This window comes from Microtus oregoni, unplaced genomic scaffold, assembly GCF_018167655.1.
Source record: "Microtus oregoni isolate MIOR12 unplaced genomic scaffold, Mior012 000003F_ref0000135, whole genome shotgun sequence".
Classification (NCBI taxonomy): Eukaryota; Metazoa; Chordata; class Mammalia; order Rodentia; family Cricetidae; genus Microtus; species Microtus oregoni.
This window is the reverse complement of record NW_024543062.1, coordinates 22,295,542-22,318,573: the sequence shown is the minus strand read 5'-3', so window position 1 is coordinate 22,318,573 and position 23,032 is coordinate 22,295,542. Positions and strand designations below refer to the sequence as shown.

The 23,032-nt window shown below is 43.7% G+C and overlaps 1 protein-coding gene across 9 annotated transcripts in view; it reads left to right on the top strand.

The window, feature by feature from the left end:
- Positions 1-1,230: 1,230 nt before the first annotated feature.
- Atxn2 (ataxin 2) overlaps positions 1,231-23,032 on the top strand; it is a 92,297-nt gene continuing 70,495 nt past the window's right edge. For all 9 annotated transcript variants that reach the window (XM_041648272.1, XM_041648273.1, XM_041648271.1 and 6 more), the window contains exon 1: positions 1,231-1,863. In XM_041648272.1, the coding sequence (XP_041504206.1) occupies positions 1,235-1,863 (629 nt within the window). In that variant the 5' untranslated portion in view covers positions 1,231-1,234. The remainder of the gene's footprint in view (positions 1,864-23,032) is intronic.

The following is a 23,032-nucleotide window of genomic DNA, read 5'->3' as shown; positions in this document are numbered from 1 at the left end:
TCTAAAGCTACAGAGAAACCCTGTCTCGAAAAACCAAAAAAAGCCGGGCGGTGGTGGCGCACGCCTTTAATCCCAGTACTTGGGAGGCAGAGGCAGACGGATCTCTGTGAGTTCGAGACCAGCCTGGTCTACAAGAGCTAGTTCCAGGACAGGCTCCAAAACCACAGAGAAACCCTGTCTCGAAAAACCAAAAAAAAAAAAAAAAAAAAAGACTGGGTCTCTTGTATTTTAGTCTCGCCTAGAATTTCCTTCGGAAGGTGAAGATGACCTTGAAGTTCTAATCCAGCCTCCACTTCCCAAGTGCTCGTGTTACAGGTATGAACACCATGCCTGACTTTATGTGGATGATCTTAGTAGAATGAGGGGGACTTTGCTGTTCTGCGGCCCATCATTTTCTTAAGCAATTTCACTTAAAAAAGAAAAACAAAAAAACTTAAACTCATTGCAAAAAAAAAGTTACTTACTTGCTTCCAATTGAATTACAACATGTTAAAAAACGGACTACAGTGTTTGGCGGCCTCTCCGAGTTAAAGTAAAACTTCTAAAAGGGTCAAGGTCTAAAGTTCACATTTTAGTAAGGTCTGTTTTGTCTCCACTGAGGGAGACCCCATTATCCATGGCAAGACCCCATTATCCAGCTCTACCAATCACGTCCATTTCCTTTCGAGTCTCCCGAAGGAGGAATATAAAGTTCGGGTGAGGGAAAACGGGTTCAAATGAAGGTCAGATACCCAACAGTTAGCTGGGGTGGATAAAATGGGGCAAAGTGAAGCAGCTGGCGGTGGCTTCACTGGTGGCAAGCTTCCCATGCTGGCAGGGAAACCAAACACGCAGTGGCACCTGGGGGTCTACTGTGTGCCAGGCCCGGGGTTTGCGGAAGAAACCGCGGGTCTCCGCCCCGAAGGCGCCCGAGGGCCATCCCCTAGGCTGTAGGCAGCGGAGCAGCTCCGGGCGCCCCGCAGGCGAAGATCAGCACTCCCTCCCCGAAGGGCAGACCCGCCTCAGCGAGGGCGGATCCCCACGGCCCTCGCCCGACCCCCGAGAGCGAACGCGGCCCAGCGCTGCTACCGCTCCTCACGTGTCCCGGCCGGCCCCCCAAGCCATCTCACGTTCGACTTCCGCCTGACCCTTCCGACTTCCGGTAAAGAGTCCCCCACCCCCAGCACCGTTTCGCATCTCCGCGCCCTCCCGGCCGCGTCGCCCCGTGCGCGCCCCGCCCGCGAGCCGGGTTCCCATGCGCCCGTCGACCGCCGCCGCTCAGCGGCCCGCGCCGGGACCGGAGCCGCGCCGCCTGCCGGGCTGGGCCGCGCGGCGCTCGCTCCCGCGGACTGCGCGGCGCGGCGGGCGGGGCGGCGCAGAGACGTATCCCTCCGCCGGCCCTCCCCCGCGCGGCCCCGGCGCCCCTCCCCGCGGGCCGCGCTCGCCGCCCTGCGCCTCAGACTGTTTTGGTAGCAACGGCAACGGCGTGTCCCGGCCCGGCTCCCGGCGGCTGTTCGGTGTCTGCGGGCCTCCCCGCCCCTTCGTCGTTGTCCTGCTGCCCCTGGCTCCCGCGACCGCGCCAGCCCGCGCCTGCCCGCTTGGCGTCCGCGCGTCCCCGCCGCGCTCCGGCGTCTCTTCAGCGCGCCCGGCTCCCGGCTGTCCCCGCCCGGCGTGCGAGCCGGTGTATGGGCCGCTCACCATGTCGCTGAAGCCGCAGCCGCCCGCGCCCGCCAGTGGCCGCAAGCCCGGCGGTGGCCTGCTCTCGTCGCCCGGCGCCGCGCCGGCCTCGGCCGCGTCGTCTTCGTCTTCCGCGGTGCCGGCCCCGGCTGCGCCGGTGGCGTCTTCCTCGGCGGCCGCGGGCGTCGGGCGCCCCGGTCTGGGCAGGTGGGTGTCGGCTCCCCAGCCCCCTCCGCTCCCGCTGGGCCGATCCCTCGCCGCTCGTCCCCTCCCCCGCCTCGCCCCGTGACCTGCCCGCATCGCGGTGGGCTGGGGGCCCGCGGAGGGGCGGGAGGCGCCGGACGATTCTAAGGGCTTCACAGGCCGTGTCCAGCCTCCTGCACCATCCCGTCCCCTCCCCCAGACGGTCAAGATGGACGGCCGGGGCGGCCCTCTGCCCCTCGTGTGTGTGCGAGAGGCGATTGGCATCCCCGCCCCACCCCCTTGCAGCGTCCCCTACCCGTGGTGGAAGGGCGGCTGGGCCTGGGTGCACGTCGCAGGGGTCCCTGTCTTGAACTGAGCCACTTTGCCAGGTTGGGGAGCATGGAGGGAGGAGGGAAAGTTGAGGCCCGGCCGCCCCAAGTAGGGTCAGCCGGTTGTCCTGCATATCTAACTCCCGCCCCGCAGCCCCTAGGACGGTGGTCATCCGAGGCGAGGTGGGTGTTTAGCGGCCTCCCGCACCCCCCCCCCCCTTTTAGATCTGGGGCGGCAGGGTTCCCGCGGCGGGCTGCCCTCCCCCAGCTGGGGAAGGGGTGGGAGTGCCCGGCTCCCTTCGGGCCGGCCTCCCTCCTTCCCCGCAAGGTCCCCTGCGCGCGGGTGGTGGCCGATCCGCATTGCTGTTCCTCGTCCGCCGAGCAGAAGGCGTCTTTGAATAGAGGTGGGCGAGGGCCGGACTCGCGAGGTGGGTTGGCGGCGGGCATCGGACACGCAGCGCATTTTCCCCGCAGCCCCCGTCCCAATTCCTGAAATTTCTAGAGATGAGGAACCGCAGCAGAGGAGTTTTTTGGTGCGGGTTCTGATGGCAACATCGCGGGTGTTGGCTTGCGCCCGCGCCCCCCTTCTCTCTCCTCTCCCTTGGGCCCGGTTTTGTTGGTAGAAGCTGGAAGCCGGGTGCTGTCCTGTGTGACTGGGCTTGACTCTGGAGGGTGTGCGCGCGCGGGGGTGGGGAGGGGTGGAGGTGATTGTCAGTTCGTATTTCACGAACTAAGAAAACGCTTAGTGTTAAAACGGGGAGGCAAATGCCAATAGACTCCATTCCATTGTGGCCGGTGTCCTTAACTTGGGAAGCGCCGCCAGAGCTTACCAAGGGCATGCAAGTCCATTTCCCCTGTGCCCCGAGTCCATCCGTGTTACAGGCACTGCTGTGCCTCCCTCTGGCCTAGGCCTGGTTGGCAGAGCCTTGACTAGCCTCCTCCTTAAATAGACATCCAGAACTTAGGAGGTGGGCTATGGGGATTTTTCATGTACTGAGTTTTCTTTTTAGCCGCAGTTTCCAGTCGTCCATTTCTAGAGAGTTTTCCTTTGCAGTAGAAGTTAAGCCGTTGGGTGAATCAGAGCAGGTTTTTAAGGGATCCTGCTGGCAACAGTCTGTTTTTTACTTTATTCCCCCACACTTCCAATTTTCCTTAGCATGAGACATTTCAAACCCTCCTTAGCCTGTTTAGTTCAAATTAAACCATTTTTCCCCCAACTCAGTGAAGTTAAGGTTTTATAATTTGAGTTTCTTTTGTTTTGTCCTTGACTTTTAGTGAAAAAAAGAAAAATATTTAAATTTATGAATGCATCCCATTTTCTTTGCTTTTCCATGTTTTCCCTTTAGTTATCAGAGAGTGTCAGATGTATTTAACTTGTTCAAATACCAAGTAAAACTAAAGTTTCTAAACTTCACTATCTCCTTAGGCATAAAGATTAGGTTGTAGTGGAATTATTCTACAGTTAGGTGAGCATCTCCGATGAGCAAGGCAAGAGTACCAGTCATCTTTCTGCTCCTGAGGGTCCTCAAAAGTTAAAGGCATTTAGAGTTTTCCTTGCTTTGAGTTCTGTCACTTGAAGTATACATGTTAGCACTCACTCTTTTGACGAAGTTTTTAGTCCAATACCAGACTCAGAATATGCAATTTTGTTCTGTACAGAGCCTTGGTTAATGTTAACACTGGTAGAATAGCTTTTAAGTTCTCAGTCTTCTCTGGGTTCTTTGTAAATCCATTACAACCTCTAGAATTTTGCTTGGGTTTGTATGTGTCACTAAAAATAAGACTGTCAACGTGGCTGAGGAAGGGGGGGGGGATGTAGCATTGGGGGCCGCTGAGATGGGTCAGTGGGTAAAGGTGCTAGCTGCTAGGCCTGTCAACCAGGAGTCCCACCCCACCACCATGGTTGCAGCAAGCAACTGACTACTGCCAGTTGTCCTCTGACCTCCACACACCTGCCAGGGGCATTTTCCCCCTCCCCCACAATAAATAAACTTAGAAGAATTAACAAGAAAAAGTGGCATTGATAATGTTATGTTTATGGTAGCAAAATATTCTTCCCAGCCTAGAAGTTGACTGCTCTTGAAGCACCATTTTATTTCTGGACCTTCCACAGCCTGGAACTCTAACCCAGGGCCTTGCTTTTGCTGGACTAGGACTTAGCTACTCAGCCAGCCTGAATCAGATTTGGGTTTTGTGTGAAAAGAATTGAGAACTTTTTCCTTAGAAAAGAAGTGTGTGATCACTTTTTAAAAATCTTACCACACAGTTGCACCTCAATCCACTGCTTGTTCTAGACTTTGACCTTTTCCTTGTGAGGCTGTGCTTATGTGTGACCAACCTTGTTCCCCCTTAACCTGGTGGATTCTTAAAAATTCTTAAATAGTAACTTACCTACTAAGCTAAGTTTCTACCTAACTTTTGGGAGTTTAGTCTTCATAATCTTTTTTTTTTTTTTTTTTTTTGGTAGAGGTGGTACAGTAAAATCTTCATACTGGAATCTTTTTGTTTCAGTTTTATTTTTACCTAGAGAAAGTGCCAAGAAGTGGTTTCACTAGGTCAAGGACTCTAAGATTTTACTGCTCTCACAGGTTGTGCCGAGTTATTTCTCAGATGGCTTAGTGGGCTCCAGAGCCAAGGAGTCAGGTCTACTGTGGAAATGTTTCTTTGTAGTTGTCAGCTGCTTTTGGGGTCAGGGGACATAGCCTTCTGTGTCAGGGTCATGTACAAGCAGGTGGTTTCCTGTGTATTCTTCCTAGTTTCTGTATTTTAAAGATCTTTTTAAAAATTTCATATGGATGACTTTTGTTTGCTTGTATGCTAAGTACACTGCATGAATGCCCAGTGTCCACAGAGACCAGACGAGGGCCCTGTATTTTCTGGAACTGGAGTTAGCAACAGCTGTGAGCCATCTTGTGGGTCTGGGAACCAACCTGGGTTTTCCACAGGAGCAAACAGTGCTGTTAATTCCTGAGCCATCCATCCAATCCCTCTTGGTTATTTCTTTTTGCGTTTTTAAAACATTTTTATATGTAGGAGTATTTTGTGTGCATGTTTGTAAGTATCCTGCATGCTTGTCTGATGCCCAGAGGCCAGAAGAAGGCTTTGGATCCACTGGAGCTAGAGGTGGGGACCGTTGTTAGCCACCATGTAGGTGCTGGGAACTGAACTCGGGTCCTCAGCTATAGCAATAAATGCCAGGGTTGGTACCTTTAATCCCAGCACTAGTGAGACGAGGACAAGTGGATCTTTTGAGTTTGAGGCTAGCCTGGTCCACATAGGAAATAGACTTACAAGAGCAGCAAGTGCTCTTAACTACTTCAGCCCTTGTGTTTGAGTTTTATTTGAGCTTTTACTGGACTATATGTAATATTTTGGAGCCTGTAATATATACTACAGATGCAGATCCATGATTTCTGAAGGAACTGTTTAAAAACTTTGGGAATTTTTCTTTTTTTTTTAATATTTATTTATTTATTATGTATACAATATTCTGTCTGTGTGTATGTCTGTAGGCCAGAAGAGGGCACCAGACCTCATTCCAGATGGTTGTGAGCCACCATGTTGCTGGGACTTGAACTCAGGACCTTTGGAAGAGCAGGCAATGCTCTTAACCGCTGAGCCCTCTCTCCAGCCCCCGGGAATTTTTCTTAAATTAATCTTCTTATTTATGTTATTAGCTGTTAGTTTATGATCTTTTTAAAAAAATATTTATTTATTATGTATACAATATTCTGTCTGTGTATATGCCTGCAGGCCAGAAGAGGGCACCAGACCTCATTACAGTTGGTTGTGAGCCACCATGTGGTTGCTGGGAATTGAACTCAGGACCTTTGGAAGAGCAGGCAATGCTCTTAACCACTGAGCCATCTCTCCAGCCCCCAGTTTATGATCATTTTTGAAAAAAAAAATCTGATTGTGATTAATGCCAATAGGATTTGCTGAAGGAGGTAGAGGCAGGAGGATCATGAGCTCCAGGCTAGCCTGAGATACACATTTGCCTTGCAGTGGTTGCCCATTCCTTTAATCCCAACACTTGGGTGGCAGAGGCAGGCGGATATCTGTGTACAAGGCCTGCCTGTTCTACAGAGTGAGTTCCAGGACAGTCAAGGCTACACAGAGAAACACTGTCTTGAAAAAACAAAACAGTGTATGAATATTTTGTTGCATATTTGTATATGTTTGCCACATGTCTGCCTGGTGTCTGTGGAGATCAGAAGAGGAGGTTGGATTCCTTGGAACTTGTAGTTATGGGTGGTTGTGAGCTACCATGTGGGTGCTGGGAACTGAACCCGGGTCTTTGAGATCAGATCTTTTGTAGGTTGATCTTGAATTACTGGGGAGGATGAGGTTGAACTTTTGGCCCTCCTCCTGCCTTCTCCCAAGTGTTGGAATTGTAGGTGTGTACCCGGTTTATGCAGTGCTGGGCATGGTAATTCAGGGTTTATTTGCATTTTAGGCAAGCATTGTACAAATTTAGCTACATTCTCAGCTCTTATTTAGTGACTCTACTGGGCACCAGCATTTGTTAATTCATATTCCTTCCTTTCCTCTTTATTGGGGTTAGGGGTGGGTGGAGCAGTATCTTTGTAAACCAGGCTGCCCTTCATATTTGTTGTTGTTTTTTTGTTTGTTTGTTTGTTTGAGACTAGGTCTAAGTAGCCTTGGGCTACTGGTTTGATGACCTAGACATCTTTCTTTTTTCAATTTATTTTTAAAAATTTATGTGTATGTATATGAGTCTGTATACTTGTGTACCACGTGTGCAAGAGCCTGAGGAAGCCAGAAGAGGGCAGTAGATCTCCTGGAGTTGGAGATGGAAGCAGTCATGAGCTGCTATGTGGGTACTGTGAACTGAACTTTGGTCATCTGGGAAAGCAGTAAGCACTCTTAATTAAGGAGCCAACTTGCAAGCCCAATTTTTAGCTTTGATTTTTTTTTTTTTCAGATAGGTTCTCTGTTATGTAGCACTGTCCTGGAACTTGCTCTGTAGACCAGGCTGGTCTCTATTCTCAGAGCTCTGCCTCCTGAGTGCTGGGATTAAAGATGTGCACTATAATGCCTGGTCTATTATTATGTTGGCCTGGAACTTGCTACTTAGCATGAATCTGTAGGGTGCATCCTACTTCTTTCGCTTTGGAAATTCTGGGATTACTGATAGACACCATGATAGGCTCCTCCTACACCCACCTTTATAAGAATGTAGTCTAGGCTTCAGTCTAAAAAGTACATTTGGAATTTCAGAGTGTGTGTGTTTGTTTGTGTGTGTTTGTTTGTGTGTGTCTGTCTGTTTTGGCATATTTCACAGTGTGTGGGTGGAAGTCAGGATAACTTGGAGGAGTTGGGTCTCTTCCTACCCTGTGGGCCAGGGAGGTAGAAATCAGGCTGCCAGACCTGGGGACAAGTGCATTTATTTACTTATTGAGCCAGTTACCAGACCTCTCACTTTTTGAAGATTTTCTCTGATTTTCCAGCTTTTTTCTATTGCTTCATTCCCTTAAGGCATTGATTACATCTTAGAAATTCTTCATCATGCTTCTGTTTAAATGTCAGAGACATTCCATAAATTTATATCTTTTGAGATGCCTAGAACTCTGCATTCAGCACAAATTCTTGAGCATCTGTAAGGCAGTGCTGCGTTCTTGGGATGTACTTATGATTAAAACAAAGGTAATTGCTCTCCTACAGCTCACATTCCTTTTTTGAGCCTTGAAACTAGCTCCCTGTGTGTCCCAGACTGTCCTGTGTCAGCTCTGGTTTTTTGGGATTGCACCTAGCTCACCATATATCGTGAGAGGCAGGCAGTCTTAAACAACATACCTGTGGATAGCATTAGACAGGGCTGGGTTTAGAGGAAGCAGATTAATGGCATAGAGAGTTTGAGGAAGGGGATGGCTGCAAATTTAAGTGGATTAGAGGAGCCTCCCTGAATAGTTAACAGTAACTGGTCTTAATTTATGAATTGAAGTTAGTTGCAATTCATAAATTAAGGCTGGCTCATTTTGTCATCTTTTGAAAGGGTATTGATAGCTGTTTGATTATTAAGCTAGCAGAAAGGTTAATTGATATTTAGGTCATTAGAGATAAACTACTAAAGTCTGTTAATAAAAAAGAAAGACATCTTTTTGCTGTTCTTTTGTACTTAACATATTTTACCTGATTTGTTTGGTCCAAATATGTGGAGATTGCTTTTCTGTGTTTAAAAGAAAAAGCAATGCTGGAGCTGCTTAGAGTTGTGTGTGCTGAAGTCTGGCAGAGAAGATCTTTATGGGCTCAGGCTTAGTGTTTTTGTTTCTCTAATTGGACATTGCAGTTTTACATAGGGGATGGGAACTCACCATCCTGTTTAATAGCCACACAATGCACCTTAAAGAACCATCACATTCTTTTTGTCCTAAATAGCTTCAGCCTTGCTAGAACTTTATTCTACTATAGCACTGTGCGTGCACACACACATTCTCTTTAGAGACTTTCCTTGAATTATAATGTTCTATTTTGGCTAGGTAGAAATTGCTTTTAGTATTATATAGTGTAGAGTGAGTACAAAAGTCTATTTTTACATTTATTTGAAGTGATGGTGACAGCTTCGGTGGAGATGTAAATGGAATTTGTTAGGCTTACCTACTGCTGGGGTTTTTGAATTGAAAATGTTTGGGGGAGGGATGCAGTTCAGTAGTAGAGGGTTTACTTAGTATTCAAGAGGCCCTAGATTGAATCTTAGGCTCTGTCAAAGAAAAACATTGATTTGAAGTTGCTTTGAAAAAAATTAAAAATACATGGATGAGTGAGTTTGAAGACAGCCTAGTGTACATAGTGAATTCCAATCCGGCTATGGCTACATAGCTAGACCGTGTCTCACAAAGATGGGGCTGAGTGAGTGAATAAAGCAAAAGTCTTGGGGGTGTTTGAAGTATGTGGGGCTCATCTGTCCTTGGAAGGGGTGCAGTTGCCTGTTTAGGAATGTGCCACTTAAATGCGACCACAGTGCTAACTTCACCTGTCTGCTTCCTTAGTTGGCAGACACAAAGCATGCTTCTCAGGAAACTGCCTGTTGCTGGGTAGGAAGCTTTGAATTGGTGGTTAAGTCTAGAATTGTTAAGACAATTTTCAATTTGTACCTTAAAACTAATGTCACTTAAGATGGAAAATGTTTATTTAGGGATAGGACCTTACTTTTCCTAGGCTTGCCATGAATTTATGATTTTTCTATCTCAGCTTCTCAACTGCTGGGATTATAGGCAGGTGCCATCAACACCTAAATGTTCTTAAGGTAGTTTTTTTTTTCCATCCAGAAAGAATGCCTTATACCTTTGAAGATGAATATCTCTATAGAATGTGATGTACTTCAATGAGGGCATTTGAAACACATATTTCAGTTCTATAGGTACTTGTGCCATAAGCTGCCTTCCTGTTTAATACAGTTGGGATCTTGTAATTTACATGTATGCTATGTTTGTCCAATGTTTGATAAAACAGACATGTGAAATATGGTATATAATAGGGATATATACAAGATGTTGTAGTGATGAGGCAAGCAGGCCTGCTTTTCGTCCTGCCCAGCTCCCGCATGTTTAGCTTTACACCCAAAATAACAACACACAAATTGTATTCATTTAAACACTGCCTTGGCCCATTAGTTTCAGCCTTTTATTGGCTAATTCTTACATCTTGCTTAACCCATTTCTAATAATCTGTGTAGCACCACAAAGTGGTGGTTTACCGGGGAAAGATTCAGCATGTCTGACCTGGTGGCTGGCTCCATGGCATCTGACCAACTATGCTTTCTTTCTCCCAGCATTCTGTTCTGTCTACTCTACCTATCTAAGCTGCTGTCCTATCAAAGGGCCAAAGGCAGTTTCTTTATTAACCAATGAAAGTAACACATAGACAGAAGACCCTCCCACATCAGGATGTGGTCAGTGATAGAGATGAGTGCTGACCTGGAGTGCAAAACAAATTTACTTGTGAAATTAGTAAGCAGAGATCAGAGTATTTACTTACTCATAGGTGGGTTTTTTTTTTCTTATCTTATAATTGGAAAAAGTTTTATGTTTTCAGAATAATAAAATACTGGTAGGCATGTTAGTGCATACTTTTAATTCTAGCACTTGAGAGACAGACAAGCATTTCCCTTAGTTTGAGGCCAGCCTGAGTTCTAGACCAGAGGTACACAATGAGACTCTCAATAAATAAATAAAATCTCACTGGGAAGCGAAATGTCTCAAATACCAAAATGATCCTTTTAAAAAGATACCCACCATTACATTTTTGTATATGATATGAACAGAGGTATGGTATATAGATTTCTCTCCTCACCCCACATAGGCAACGTTTCTTTATGTAGCCTTGGCTGTCCTGAAATTCTATGTAGACCAGGTTGGTCTTGAACTCAAGGGATCCACCTGCCTCTACCTCTGCCTCCCAAGTGTTGGGATTAAAGGTTGCCTGGCAGAATTTTTATTTTTATTTTATATTATTATTATTTGGTTTTTTTTTGAGACAGGGTTTCTCTGTGTAGTTTTGGAGCCTGTCCTGGAACTCACTCTGTAGTCCAGGCTGGCCTCAAACTCCGAGAGATTCCACTGCCTCTTCCTCTCGAGTGCTGGGTTTAAAGGTGTGCATCACCACTTCCCAGTGTTTTTTTTATTTTTATGTGTACATATCTGTGTGTGTTTGCCATATGCTTTATTTTATTTTTTATTTGTGTTTGGGTGTTTTGCTTGCACACATGCTTGTGCACCACAAGTAGGCAGTGCAGGAGGCAATTGTTCTTATCTCTTAAGCCGTTTCTCCAACCCCCAGGATTTTTTTTATAACCTTGAGTTTGGCTCACTAAATAGGTCTTGTTCCCTAATTGTTTTTAATTTACATAATTCTGTGTAAGTGTAATGTGACATCTGTTTAAACAATATTTTTATTTTTACTTTTTTTTTTTTGAGCATAGCCCAGGTTGGGCTTAATCTTGGTACGTAGCTAAGGAAAGGTTTTTATTCAGTACTGTGCATTGAACCCAATGCCTTGTGCATACCAGGCAAGCACTGTACTCCCTATCTGGCCTTCCACTTAGTTTAATGAAAAACAAAATTACATTTGCTCTTTTTGTTTTGTTTTGTTTTGTTTTGTGAGGTAGGGTTTCTCTGTGTAGTCTTAGCTATCCTGGAACTAACTCTGTAGACTAGTCTGGCATTGAACTCAATTGAGATTCACCTGCCTCTGCCTCCTGAGTGCTGGGATTAAAGGTGTATGCCACTGCTTGGGCAAAATTACTTAATGCTTTTAAATTGTGAATGTGTTAAAAAGTAAAACCTTCAGAGGCAAATGTGACTGACAACAGTGAGAAAGAACAGTGTGATAAGAGGTTAAGAGACTGGAGAGTTACAGTCCATCATGAGACCTCAAAAAAATACCTCGCTGGGTGTTTAACTAAGTTGATGACCCTGGGTTTTAGGCCCCAGGGCCATTACTCTGCCTTTATAGCACACTGTAATTAACATGCTCACAGTGGTGACTCAGAAGATTAAGTTATTTTTAATATATTTCAAACAAGTATTTTTCAAACTACAGGTCATGACTCTCATTGGATTATGAAATCACTTTTGGTTAAAAGTTGTTTCCCTACCTCCTCTGGAGAATATGCCTCACTTTTTAGCTCTGGTTAGATTGGGATTTGCTATGTAGACCAGGCTGGCCTCTGGCAAAGATGTCTGCCTCTGTCTGTCTCCCTTGTGCTAGAATTAAAGGTATGCACCATTGTATCTGGCCATACATTTTTCTCTTTTTCTTTCTTTCTTTCTTTCTTTCTTTCCTTCTTTCTTTCTTTTTTTTGCGACCCACTGAATCCAGTTACTTCTGTTGAAATGTGGACTGGTACTGGCTTGCTCTTGTATAGTTCTTGTGCAGGTTATCATAACTGCATGAGTTCATGCAGCGACCATACATGCTAGGAAGACAGCACTCCTCTCTACCCCTTATTCTTAAAATCTTTCTGCTCCTTATTTCACGTTATTGCTTGAGTCTGGGGCAAGGTGTGTTGATGTAGGTGCCCTGCCTAAGCACTTAACTCTCACTTATTGGCAGCATTTTGACCAGTATGAATGTCTGCATTAATTATTGCCCACTGCAGAAAGAAACATCTGCTGAATTAGCAGCCCTATTCTTTGGGTATAAACTTATCTAAAGTATTTAGAAGGCAGTTGGACTACATGTCATTTAGCAGACTAATGCAATATCTTCTGTATGGCTGTGTTCTCCTGAGCCAGTGGGTTTGACCAGGTTTACAGCATCGGAGTGTGAGTTGTTTTCTGGTTGTATTAGTTGAACCTAGGGGCTTGTTTCACCTCCTAACTCAGGCTGTCTGAGTTAGGGAGCTCTGTTTGTTTCATTATATTTCTTGGCCCAGAGAAGGTGATTGCTGTTTGAGTGAGGGCTCAGTTTCTTTGTGTAGTAAAGACCCACTTTAGTAAGAACTACAAGTAGGGTTCTGGTGGCTCTGTGGTGTAGTGGTGAATGCCCTGCTTCCAACCCTGGCACCACACATCATAAAAAAAGTGAGACTAAATTCTCTCTACCTTCCATTCTTGTCAGTTCCCTCATGGCTCTCCACTTAAAACCATACAGCTTTGAAGCTAGAAGGTTCTGGTGGGTTTTTTGTTTCTTGGCTTTTCAAGACCGTGTTTCTGTTTGTAATAACCCTGACTGCCCTGGAATTCTCTCTGTAGACCTGGCTGGCCTTGAACTCACAGAGATCAACCTGCCTCTTTTCTGAGTGCTGGGATTAAAGGCATTGTATCACCATGCCCAGCTTGGTTCTGGTGATTCTTAGTATTCAGTTATTCAGTTTTATTTTCTATTTACAGATGAAGAAACTGAGGCCAATGATATTTGCCAAGTCATTCATCTTTGACTGCATAGCTGGTAGTAGAAGGAGATCCACTTTTAAAAAGTTTTTTTTTTTTTTAAATTTCTGTTTATTTATTTTGAGCAATAGCTCCATCCATCCAGCCCAGGACCTCAGTGATATACACCTGGGCTCCATTTTTAAGCTTTTCTTGTATCATCTCTGGTTGGGATCAGCTTGCGTTGTCTTCTAGATATAGAGGAGGGACACAACACAAATGGTCCCATTAAGTTTATCTTCTCTGTAGTTGGTTAGTTATTGACTGTGGAAGTGGTTTCACTGTGGGAATAATGTATTGAAGTCCCCCTTTTGCAGTAATTTCTGTTTGCCAGGCTTGAGGACACTGTCGTGGACAGCTGAGATGAGATCTTTTCTTGGAGCTCCCATGCTAGTGTAGATAGCAGAAAGTAGTTAAAGATCTCACCTATGATAACTTAAGGCAGTTGAGCTTGTGCTTTGTCTTGCTGCCCTTTTGTTTTGTTCTTGTTTTTTGTTTTTTCAAGTCAGAGTTTTCCTGTGTAACAGCCCAGTCTGTCCTGGAATTTGCTCTGTAGACCAGGCTGGCCTTGAGCTCACAGAGATCTGCCTGCCTTTGCCTCCTTAGTGCTGAGATTAAAGGTGTGTGCCACCACTGCCTAACTTGAACATTTTAGTGTACATAGTGGGGCACTGCCTTAACCCCCTAAGAAGGGGCTAGCAAGTTGGCTAAGGTAGGCATTTGCTTGTGGGTCATCTGAGTTGAATCTATAAGCCAAATGGTGGTAGGAGTGAACCAGTTCCTGCAAGTTGACTTCTGAACACCATTCACATTCTGTGACATGTACATTTTCCCCCAATAAATAAATGTAATAAAGTATATTTGTCCTGGAGAGTTTAGAGCACTGGCTGATTTTCCAGAGGACCCAGGTTTGGTTTCTGGTAACCACATGGTAGCTCACAGTTCCAGAGGATCTGATACCCTCTTCTAGCCTCTGGGCAATATACATATATTGTTCACAGACATACATACAGACAAAACACCTATACACATAAATAAATGTATTTTTAAAAAGTTCTTTGAGAAAGTTCCTTTAAAATGTAAAAAAAAATAGTAAAGGAAAAAGTCAAAGTACCCTCATTTACAGATATCCTTCTAAAAGATCTAAAGGATTCTATGCAAAAACTCTGGTCACTCATGAATATTTTCAGCAAAGTGGCAGAATATAAAATTAACATAAAAATCTGTATCGGGACTGGAGAAACGGCTCAGTGGTTAAGAGCATTGCCTGCTCTTCCAAAGGTCCTGAGTTCAATTCCCGGCAACCACATGGTGGCTCACAACCATCTGGAATGAGGTCTGGTGCTCTCTTCTGGCCTGCAGACATACACACAGACAGAATATTGTATACATAATAAATAAATATTAAAAAAAATAAAAATAAATATCTGTATCCTCTATACCAGTGACAAACATGATGAATCAGGGAAACAGTCCCATTTAGAGTCTGGTCAAAATATACTTATGATCCATCAAGATCAGATTATTGGTACTTAATGCCAGGCTTCTTTCCTGGTGGCAGTGCACGGCAAGTTGCTTTACTAGCATGTGCCTTTTCCTCTGTAAATTATATCTTTAAGTGTTTAAGTTAATATCTGATATGTATTAAATGTTCATATATATATAATTTTTTTGTTGGCCATTTTTTCCAGGCTGGCCTTGAATTCACAATTAGATTATAGTTTTTATACTACCACCAAGCATATGTTCATTTTGTACCTTTTTTTTTTAATGCAAAGCCAGGTTTTATTTCAGGAAGTTTTTTTTAATGTTTTTAATTTTTTTATGATTTATTTTATATGCATTGGTTTGAAGGTGTCAGATCCCCTGGAACTGGATTTTCAGACAGTTGTGAGCTTCCATGTGGGTGCTGGGAATTGAACCTGGGTCCTCTGGAAGGGCAGTCAGTGCTCTTAACTGCTGAGCCATCTCTCCAGCCCTCATTTTGTACCTTTATCATGTAGTAAAAGGTTTGTATCTGCTAGACCAGGACTCTTAAAAAAAGATGAATGAAACTTCTCTCTCCCTTTGCAGGTTCCCCAGTGCCGCAAGAAAGAGGTGGGCACACATACGTTGTGAACTGTTAGCCCTGTAGATTGTAGATTGTAATGACTTCTCTTTAGATAGGGTCTCACTATGTTAGCTCTGGCTGTCCTGGGGAACATCATGTAGACCAGGCTAGGCTCAAACTTGGAGATCCTCTTGCCTCTGCCTCCCAAATGCTGGAATTTAAAGCATGTAGCAGGAGGGTGGAGAGATGGCTCAGAGGTGAAGAGCACTGACTGCTCTTCCAGAGGTCCTGAGTTCAATTCCCAGCAACCACATGGTGGCTCACAGCTATCTATAATGAGATCTGGTGCCCTCTTCTGGCATGCAAGCATACATGGAAGGAATGTTGTATACATAATAAATAAATAAATAAATGTTTAAAAAAAAATAAAGCATGTAGCAACACACCCAAACTGAGTAAATCTCCCCACCCCCAAGGTATGGTCTCACTATGTAGTTTTGGCTGTACTAAAATTCCCTCTGTAGATCAGACTGTCTCGAACTCAGCAATCCTCCTGCTTCTGCCTCCCAAGTACTGGGATTAAAGACATATACCACTACCCTTTGCTCCTGATTTTTTATGATGGAAAATGTCCTTCATTTGTAAAAATAGATCAATTGAAAGAACCTTCTATACACTTCAGCCAGCTGTAGCAGTATCACTAAATGGTGTGTATTTCCATCTGTTGTTGCTGGCAGTAGTGTTTTGAAGGGCAGTAATTGTTTCATGAGGCATAAGCACTTACCAATGGATAAAATAGTAGGACAAACTTGAGGTTACTGTGGAGAGCATTCTTGGTGCACAGGCTGGAGGTTTAAATGCCTTCTCTAGCCTTCCTGTCTGGAGAAGTTGAAGGAGAACCAAGTGTTTCTGTATAGTATACTATGGTACCTGATACCCTCTGACTTCCAAAAGTTGTCCTCTGACTATCACATGTGTGCCATACCTACATAATAAATTAAAATGTAATTAAAATAATAAGGGCTGCTAAGATAGATGGCTTTCAGCTGTTATTAAGAGGTACTTGTTGCATGAAGCCCTGACTTTTGATCCCAGGACCCATATGGTGGGAGAAGAAAACAGACTCTACAGACTGCCCTCTCATCTCCATGTGACCCCTACCCCATATGCATGCTCACAAATATGTGTAATTTTTCCCCCTTCAAGACAGGGTTTTTCTGTATAGCCCTGGCTGTCCAGGCGCTCGATCTGTAGGCCAGGCTGGCCTTGAACTCAAGGATCTGCTTGCCTCTGCCTCCCAAGTGCTGAGATTAAAGGACGTGCCACCACTGTCTGGCTAAATACATGAGCACTGACTGCTCTTCCAGAGGATCCAGATTCAATTCCAAGCACCTACATGGCAGCTCACAACCATCTGTAACTATGCATGTGGTACAGACATACACAGGCAGATCACCAATACACATTAAATAAAAAATAAATAAATAAATAAAGAAAGAAAGAAAGAAAGAAAGAACGAACCATGAGATTAGCTGAAATGTGGTATATAAAATTTTCATCATTTCTGTTGGGACAACACTGGATTTGAGGCCCCAAGAGTTCTTATACCCTAGGTGTGGAGAATTTTGATGTATCCATCCCTTATAAAGTCTTAGCGCATAATGAAACCCTGAACTCTTCTTATTGGTAAAACGTCACATAGAGAGGAAATATTTAATGAAGTTTAGTTATGGGGTTAATCTTCATAATAATAAACCTGAGTTGGGAAAAGCAAAGTGACTCATCTACTCAAGAAAATTGTAAGCTCTCTGATTAGAGTTTTAGGGTGTACCCAGTTGCTTTCTTCCTGTGCACTCCATGTAGGCCTATCAGCAGTTTGCATATCTTCATTGCTGGCATTACAGAGACATGTCACCATGCCCAATTTTATTTTTGGTTTTTTGAAATAGTTTTTCTGGGTAGTTTTGGAGCCTGTCCTGGAGCTTATTAAGTAGACCAGGCTGACCTTGAACTCACAAAAATTCTTCCTCTGCCTCCTGAGTGCTGGGATTGAAGGTGTATACCACCACCACCCGGCAGTTTGTTTCTTTTATAAAATCTTATTCTGTAGCTCAAGCAGTTCTTGCTTGGACTATGGGGTGTGAGCTACTGTATCCAATATTACATGTGCTTTTACATAAGTAAATGTAAGTCAGTAGGTAGAAGAATATTTAAAAGATGGTCTACATTGGCTTTTTTGTGCAATTGCCTTAACAAACGCTCTATGGGTTATTTATAGCCCAGAGACTGATGTTGGGCAGTATTGTCTCTCATTGAACCCAGATCTAACCAGCTGACTGGCTGGCAAGTGAGCTCTAGGATCTACCTGCTGTCTCTTCTGAACTGTGCTCGCAGATTTGTGCAATTGTGCCTGGCTTTTTATGTGGGTGCTGGGTATCAGACGTCAGGTCCATATGCTTTTGCTGCAAGTACTTCACCTATTGAACATGAACCTCACTTCCCAGTTCTTTTTTGGTTTGTCTTGGTGTCAAGGAAGGATAATGAATTTGTATTTAGTGTTTATTTCAGTTCTAAAGAGTTTCTTTTGGTACTACTTTGCTAGCAGTAGATTTTTTTTTTGAAAAAACAACTTTAGTGTGCAGTGCATGTGGGTTGTATCCATGCACATGTGTGTGCTGAGGGTGCATTTGGTGTCCAGTGTAATTCTGACTCACTCCTTTGAGGCAAGATCCCTCAGGCAACGTGGAGCTAGGCTGCCAGTCAACAAGCCCCAGTGACTTTCTCTTTACATATAGTGCTGGGGTTGCAGGTGTTTGTAGCCATGTCCAGCATTCGTCCACCCAGATTCTCAAAATTATCTGAGATTGCCTTTTCTGGCTTCCTCCTGCTCCCATCTCCTTCCTTCCTTCCTTTTTATTTTTCTTATTTATAGCAGGGTCTTTATAGCTTTGGCTGTCCTGGAACTTGTCATGTGGAACAGGATGGCTTCAGACTCAGAGATCTGCTTATGTCTGCCTTGTGAGTACCGAGATTAAAGATTAAAGGGCTTTCTTTAGGTTTTCTAATCTTTTTCAAACCACAAGTATATATCTTGTTTATTGAGCCCCTCTGAATCTGTCAGTTGTTATACTTTCCATCTTGAAGATTATAGTTTCTTTTGTTTTTAAATATTGTGTACATGTGTGTATGTAAGCTTGGTCATGTGTGAGTGGGTGCCCTCAGGCCAGAAGATGGTGTTGAATCCCCTGGAGCTGGAGTTACAGATGGTTGTGAATTCCTAAAAGCAGGCACTAAATATCAAACCTAGGTTTGAGAGCACTTTCTCCAGCCCCCTTTATTTATTTAAATATAAATTAAAAAATTTGATTTATTATGAGTATGGGTATGTTGCTCATGTGTTAGTCTATACACCAGGTACACGTAGTATCTATAGAGGTCAGAAGAGGCCATCAGATACCTGGAATTAGAGTTATACTTAGTTGTGAAATGCCGTATGGGTGGGGAATTGAACCTGGGTCTTCTGGAAGGGCAGCCAGTGCTCTTAAAATCTTGGCCAACTCTTTAACCCACTTATTAGCCAAGCAGCCAATCAACTAACCAGTTTATTAACCAATCAGTCAATCAACTAATTACTTTATTATTTGTTTATAACTGGAGGTTTCTCTCCTGCCAGTTTCCAAATATCCACCCTGAGGCTTAATATTAATTACAGACTGTTTGGCTGATGGCTTATGCTTATTACTAACTAGCTTTTACATCTTAAAAAATTAACTCATTTGTTTTAATCTATGTTTGCCACATGGCCGTGGTATTACCTCACATCTTGCTTCTCTGGTGGCTGCTGGTGTATCCCTGACTCCCCCCCTCCCCCGTTTGGATTTCCTGCCTGGCTCTATTCTGCCTGGCTATTGACCAAATCAGCTTCCTTATTAACCAATGTTAATAAAACATTCACAGCATACAGAGGGGCATCCCCCATCATTTATTTATTTTGCAGTAGGGTCTCACTGTGAACTCCCTATGTAGACTGGGCTGACCTAGAACACAAAAGCCAGGCATAGTGTCACATGCATTTAATCCCAACACTTGGGAGGCAGAGGCAGGTGAATCTCTGAGTTTGAGGTCAGCCTTGTCTACAAGAGCTAGTTCCAGGACAGCTAGGACAGTTACATCAAGAAACCCTATCTCAAAAAAAAAAAAAAAAAGAAAAGAAAAGAAACAAAATAAATAAAAACAAAGATCCTCTAGCCCTCCCGCCCTCCCTCCCAAGTGCTGGATGGAGTTAAAGGGGTGAACACCTACCTGTTACTTATATTGCTTCATTATTATTGTGTGTGTCTTTATCAGTGAAGGCAGTAAGAGCCAAGGGATGTGTGGAGAGGTAAGAGGACAGTATGGAATTGGGTTCTTTCCTCATCAGTACTGGAATTCAAACTCTGGTCAAGTTGCCTGATAGTTGATTTTACCTCCTGAATAGTCTCACTGGGCTAGGGGAGCTTTCATTTTTTTTCTTTGCCCCAGGCTGTACATTTCCCTGGTGAACTTTGTAACACCGAGTTAAATCCCTACTGTGTCCAGTGGTTTCTCTTTGTGCAGTTTTTCATGAAGTATAACAGTCTCACTATTTCTGTTGCTTTACTCATGATTGTTATTCTTTATAGTGACCACCATTGCTTTTAGAGACAGGATCTTTCTGAGTTCACACATGGCTGGTGGCTCTTCCTGCCTCAGCCTCCCAAGCCCAGGCATTGTAGCTGGAGGCTGCCATGTCCTGCTACTTTTAGTTTTATTTTTTAAACTGGACTCTGGGTCACAGAAGCAGTTTGTATTTCCAGTTTTTTCTACTTAGTGGGTGAGACATGATTTCCTGGGCTTTGTAATTGTTTATTGAAAAGTGAATATTTTAGATAATACCTTGTAGCAAGTCTGGTTCTGGGTTGTAGCTAGGGGATGGCTTTTACTGTTACAGTCAAGCAGTCCTACAAGAGGATACAATAGAGAAGTTGTACTATTAGACAGTCTTACAGTTACATAACATATTGATGGCCCTGTAGTTCTTAGGCTGTATAATTTTCCACTGTACATGGCCTATGTGTGGTGCATCAATGTATACTGATGGCTGAATGACTTTAGTGAAATCAGACTCACTAAATACCTGGCTTGTAGCCTTTAAATCCTTAGTCTGGTTTTGCAGGATCGACACTTTTTTTTTTTTTTTTAATTTTTGAGACAGGGTTTCTTCGTAGCTTTTGGTTCCTGTCCTGGAACTAGCTCTTGTAGACCAGGCTGGCCTCGAACTCACAGAGATCCGCCTGCCTTTGCCTCCAGAGTGCTGGGATTAAAGGCGTGCGCCACCACCGCCCGGCTAGGATCGATACTTTTTAAAGCAGTTTAGATTTTAAGGCAGCACCTTGTGTAGACTCAGCATATAGCAGAGGACCTTGAACTCCTGACTATCTCAGGGTCTAAGAATTACAGGTTTGAGGCTCTATTCCTAACTCAAACATCCTCAGTCACTAAGTTCTCCACACACTTCTCTATATAGTCCTGCCTGTCCTGAAACTTGATCTGTAGATCAGGGTGGCCTCAGACTCAGATCTGCCTGCCTCTGCCTCCAGAGTGATGGAATTAAAGGTGTTCACCACTATAACCTAGCAACATAATCATTTTAATCATTAAATTTTTTTTAAAATTTAATTTATGTGTATGGATTTTGTCTAAATATATGTCTGTGTACCAGGTACATACATGGTGCTTTCTGAGGTCACAGGAAGGCACTGGATCCTGTGGAACTGGAGTTAAGGACAGTTGTGAACTGCCATGTGGGTGCTGGAAATTGAACCCAGATTCTCTGGAATGATAGCCACTTCTCTCTTCAAAAAAAAATAAGTTTTTAAAATTTTATGTCTATAGGTGTTTTGCCGGCATGCATATCTTTATGTGTGTGCCTTATGCATGCCTGTTAGCCAGTGCTCTTAACCACTTAGCCAATTTTAATTATTTTTAAGTTGAATGTGACACTTAAATTATATCACTACCACCTGCTTTAATTGTTAATTAATAACTAAGTTTCCATGTTCAAAAAGGAAATTTTATATACCTAATAAGCAGCTGTTTCCTTTTCTCCCTGTATTTGATCCAGGAATCCTATTTTGTCTCCATAATTTTGAATATAAGGTCTGAGTACAGGTGTGTAATGCTTGTATTTCCTGTGTATTTAGTTTAACAAGTCTTCAAGATTCAATTGTGTTGTAACATACCAGAAATTTATGTAGTTTTAAATTTTATTAGCATTAAAGTTAAGTATATACATGTGTATTTGTCTATGGGTATATGCATGTGAGTGCAGGGCCCATGGAGGCCAGAAGAGAGCATTGTATCCCTTGGATCTGGAGTTACAGGCAGTTGTGAGCTGGGAACTGAACTTAGATCCTGTACAAGAGCAGTAAGTGCTCTTAACTACTCTGGAAAACTATTTGTTTATGATTGAACACCATTTCATTGTAGGCTGGGCTCCATTTCATCACCCCTTCACTCACCCATCAACGTGCACTCGAGTGACTATGCTGAGTGACACTGCTGTGAACAAACATGGGTGTGTCATCATCTTTTGACTCACTGCTTCAGTCAGTTATTTTGGATATATGCCCAGAAGTTAAACTGCTGGATCTTTTGGTCAATCTATTTAAATTTCTTCCAAGTACTCACAAGTCTTTTAGTAATTTTATTGATGTATATAATGTCCTTTGGTTGTTCCCCACTCCCGTAATCCCTTTACCTGCTTCCATTCCTGCTAAACCTCCTCCTATTTTTGTGTTTTTTTATTGCTGTTTTTTTTTTAAATTTTTTTTGGTGATCATTCATTTTAATTAAGAGTTGCTTACACAAATAATGGGTTGGTAGTTATTTATTGTAGTGATGAGGGCAGTACACTACTAAAGAAAAATCCTCTTCTCTGGTCATTATTAATTGCCAATGAAGGGTGGGGCCCTAGGATCACATGTCCTGTCTGTGCTGGATTATGGGTGGGCCCAGTCTTATGCAGGTTATCTCAACTGCTATAAATTCATGAATGCATGTCATGTCCATACTCTGGCTTGTAAACTCTTTGTTGGTGCCCTCCTTTGTTTGATATTCTCTGAACCCTGGAGGGGGTGGTAGTGGATGTAGATAGATGTCTTATTGTAGATCTAGCACTCAGCAGTCACTCACTCTGCACTTTGACTAGGTATTACTCTCTGACAAGTCCGAGAGCAACTCTAATCTATAGGGATGAAGGAAAATATTTAGAAAGTAACTTAACACTATGTCCACTTAGAAAAACAGTGTAGATTGTCCCCTCTGGCTTGCAGTTTTCTTAGCCATGGACTTTTGACCAGCTTTATGGTTTCAGATAGGCATGAATTTTCTCTTGTGGAATAGGCCTTAGATCCAAATAGAAAGTGGTTACTTATCCCCTCCCCACAAATAGTGCTGTTACTGTATCAGTGGGCACACCTCAACTTGTAGGTTGGTGTTGTGGCTGGCAGGGTTCACCTAAGGGTTAAGACTCTGTTTTTCCAGGCAGCTTGTGAGCACCTTCAGGCACTAGGAAAGCCAGCCAGCAGGGAAACTCTTGGCCCTATTACAGCCTGATTTCTTTGTTCTGCATCCAAAGAGTGTGGTGTCTTCATTAGTAAAAGTTTTACTATCGAGTTGTAGTTCTAGTGACAATCAAGAGCAATGGCAAGAACCAGACCAAAAAGACTCTGTTTACTGTGTGTGTGTGTACGCGCATGTGCAAGCACGTGTGTGTGTTTGTCAGTGTGTGTGGGTAGGCCAGAGGACCTTTGTGGAGCCTCCTTGTACTTTTTTCCATGGATTCCAGGGATTCCTTTACTCAATGAGCCATCTCAATGATTTAAGGAGGCATCATGTTAACA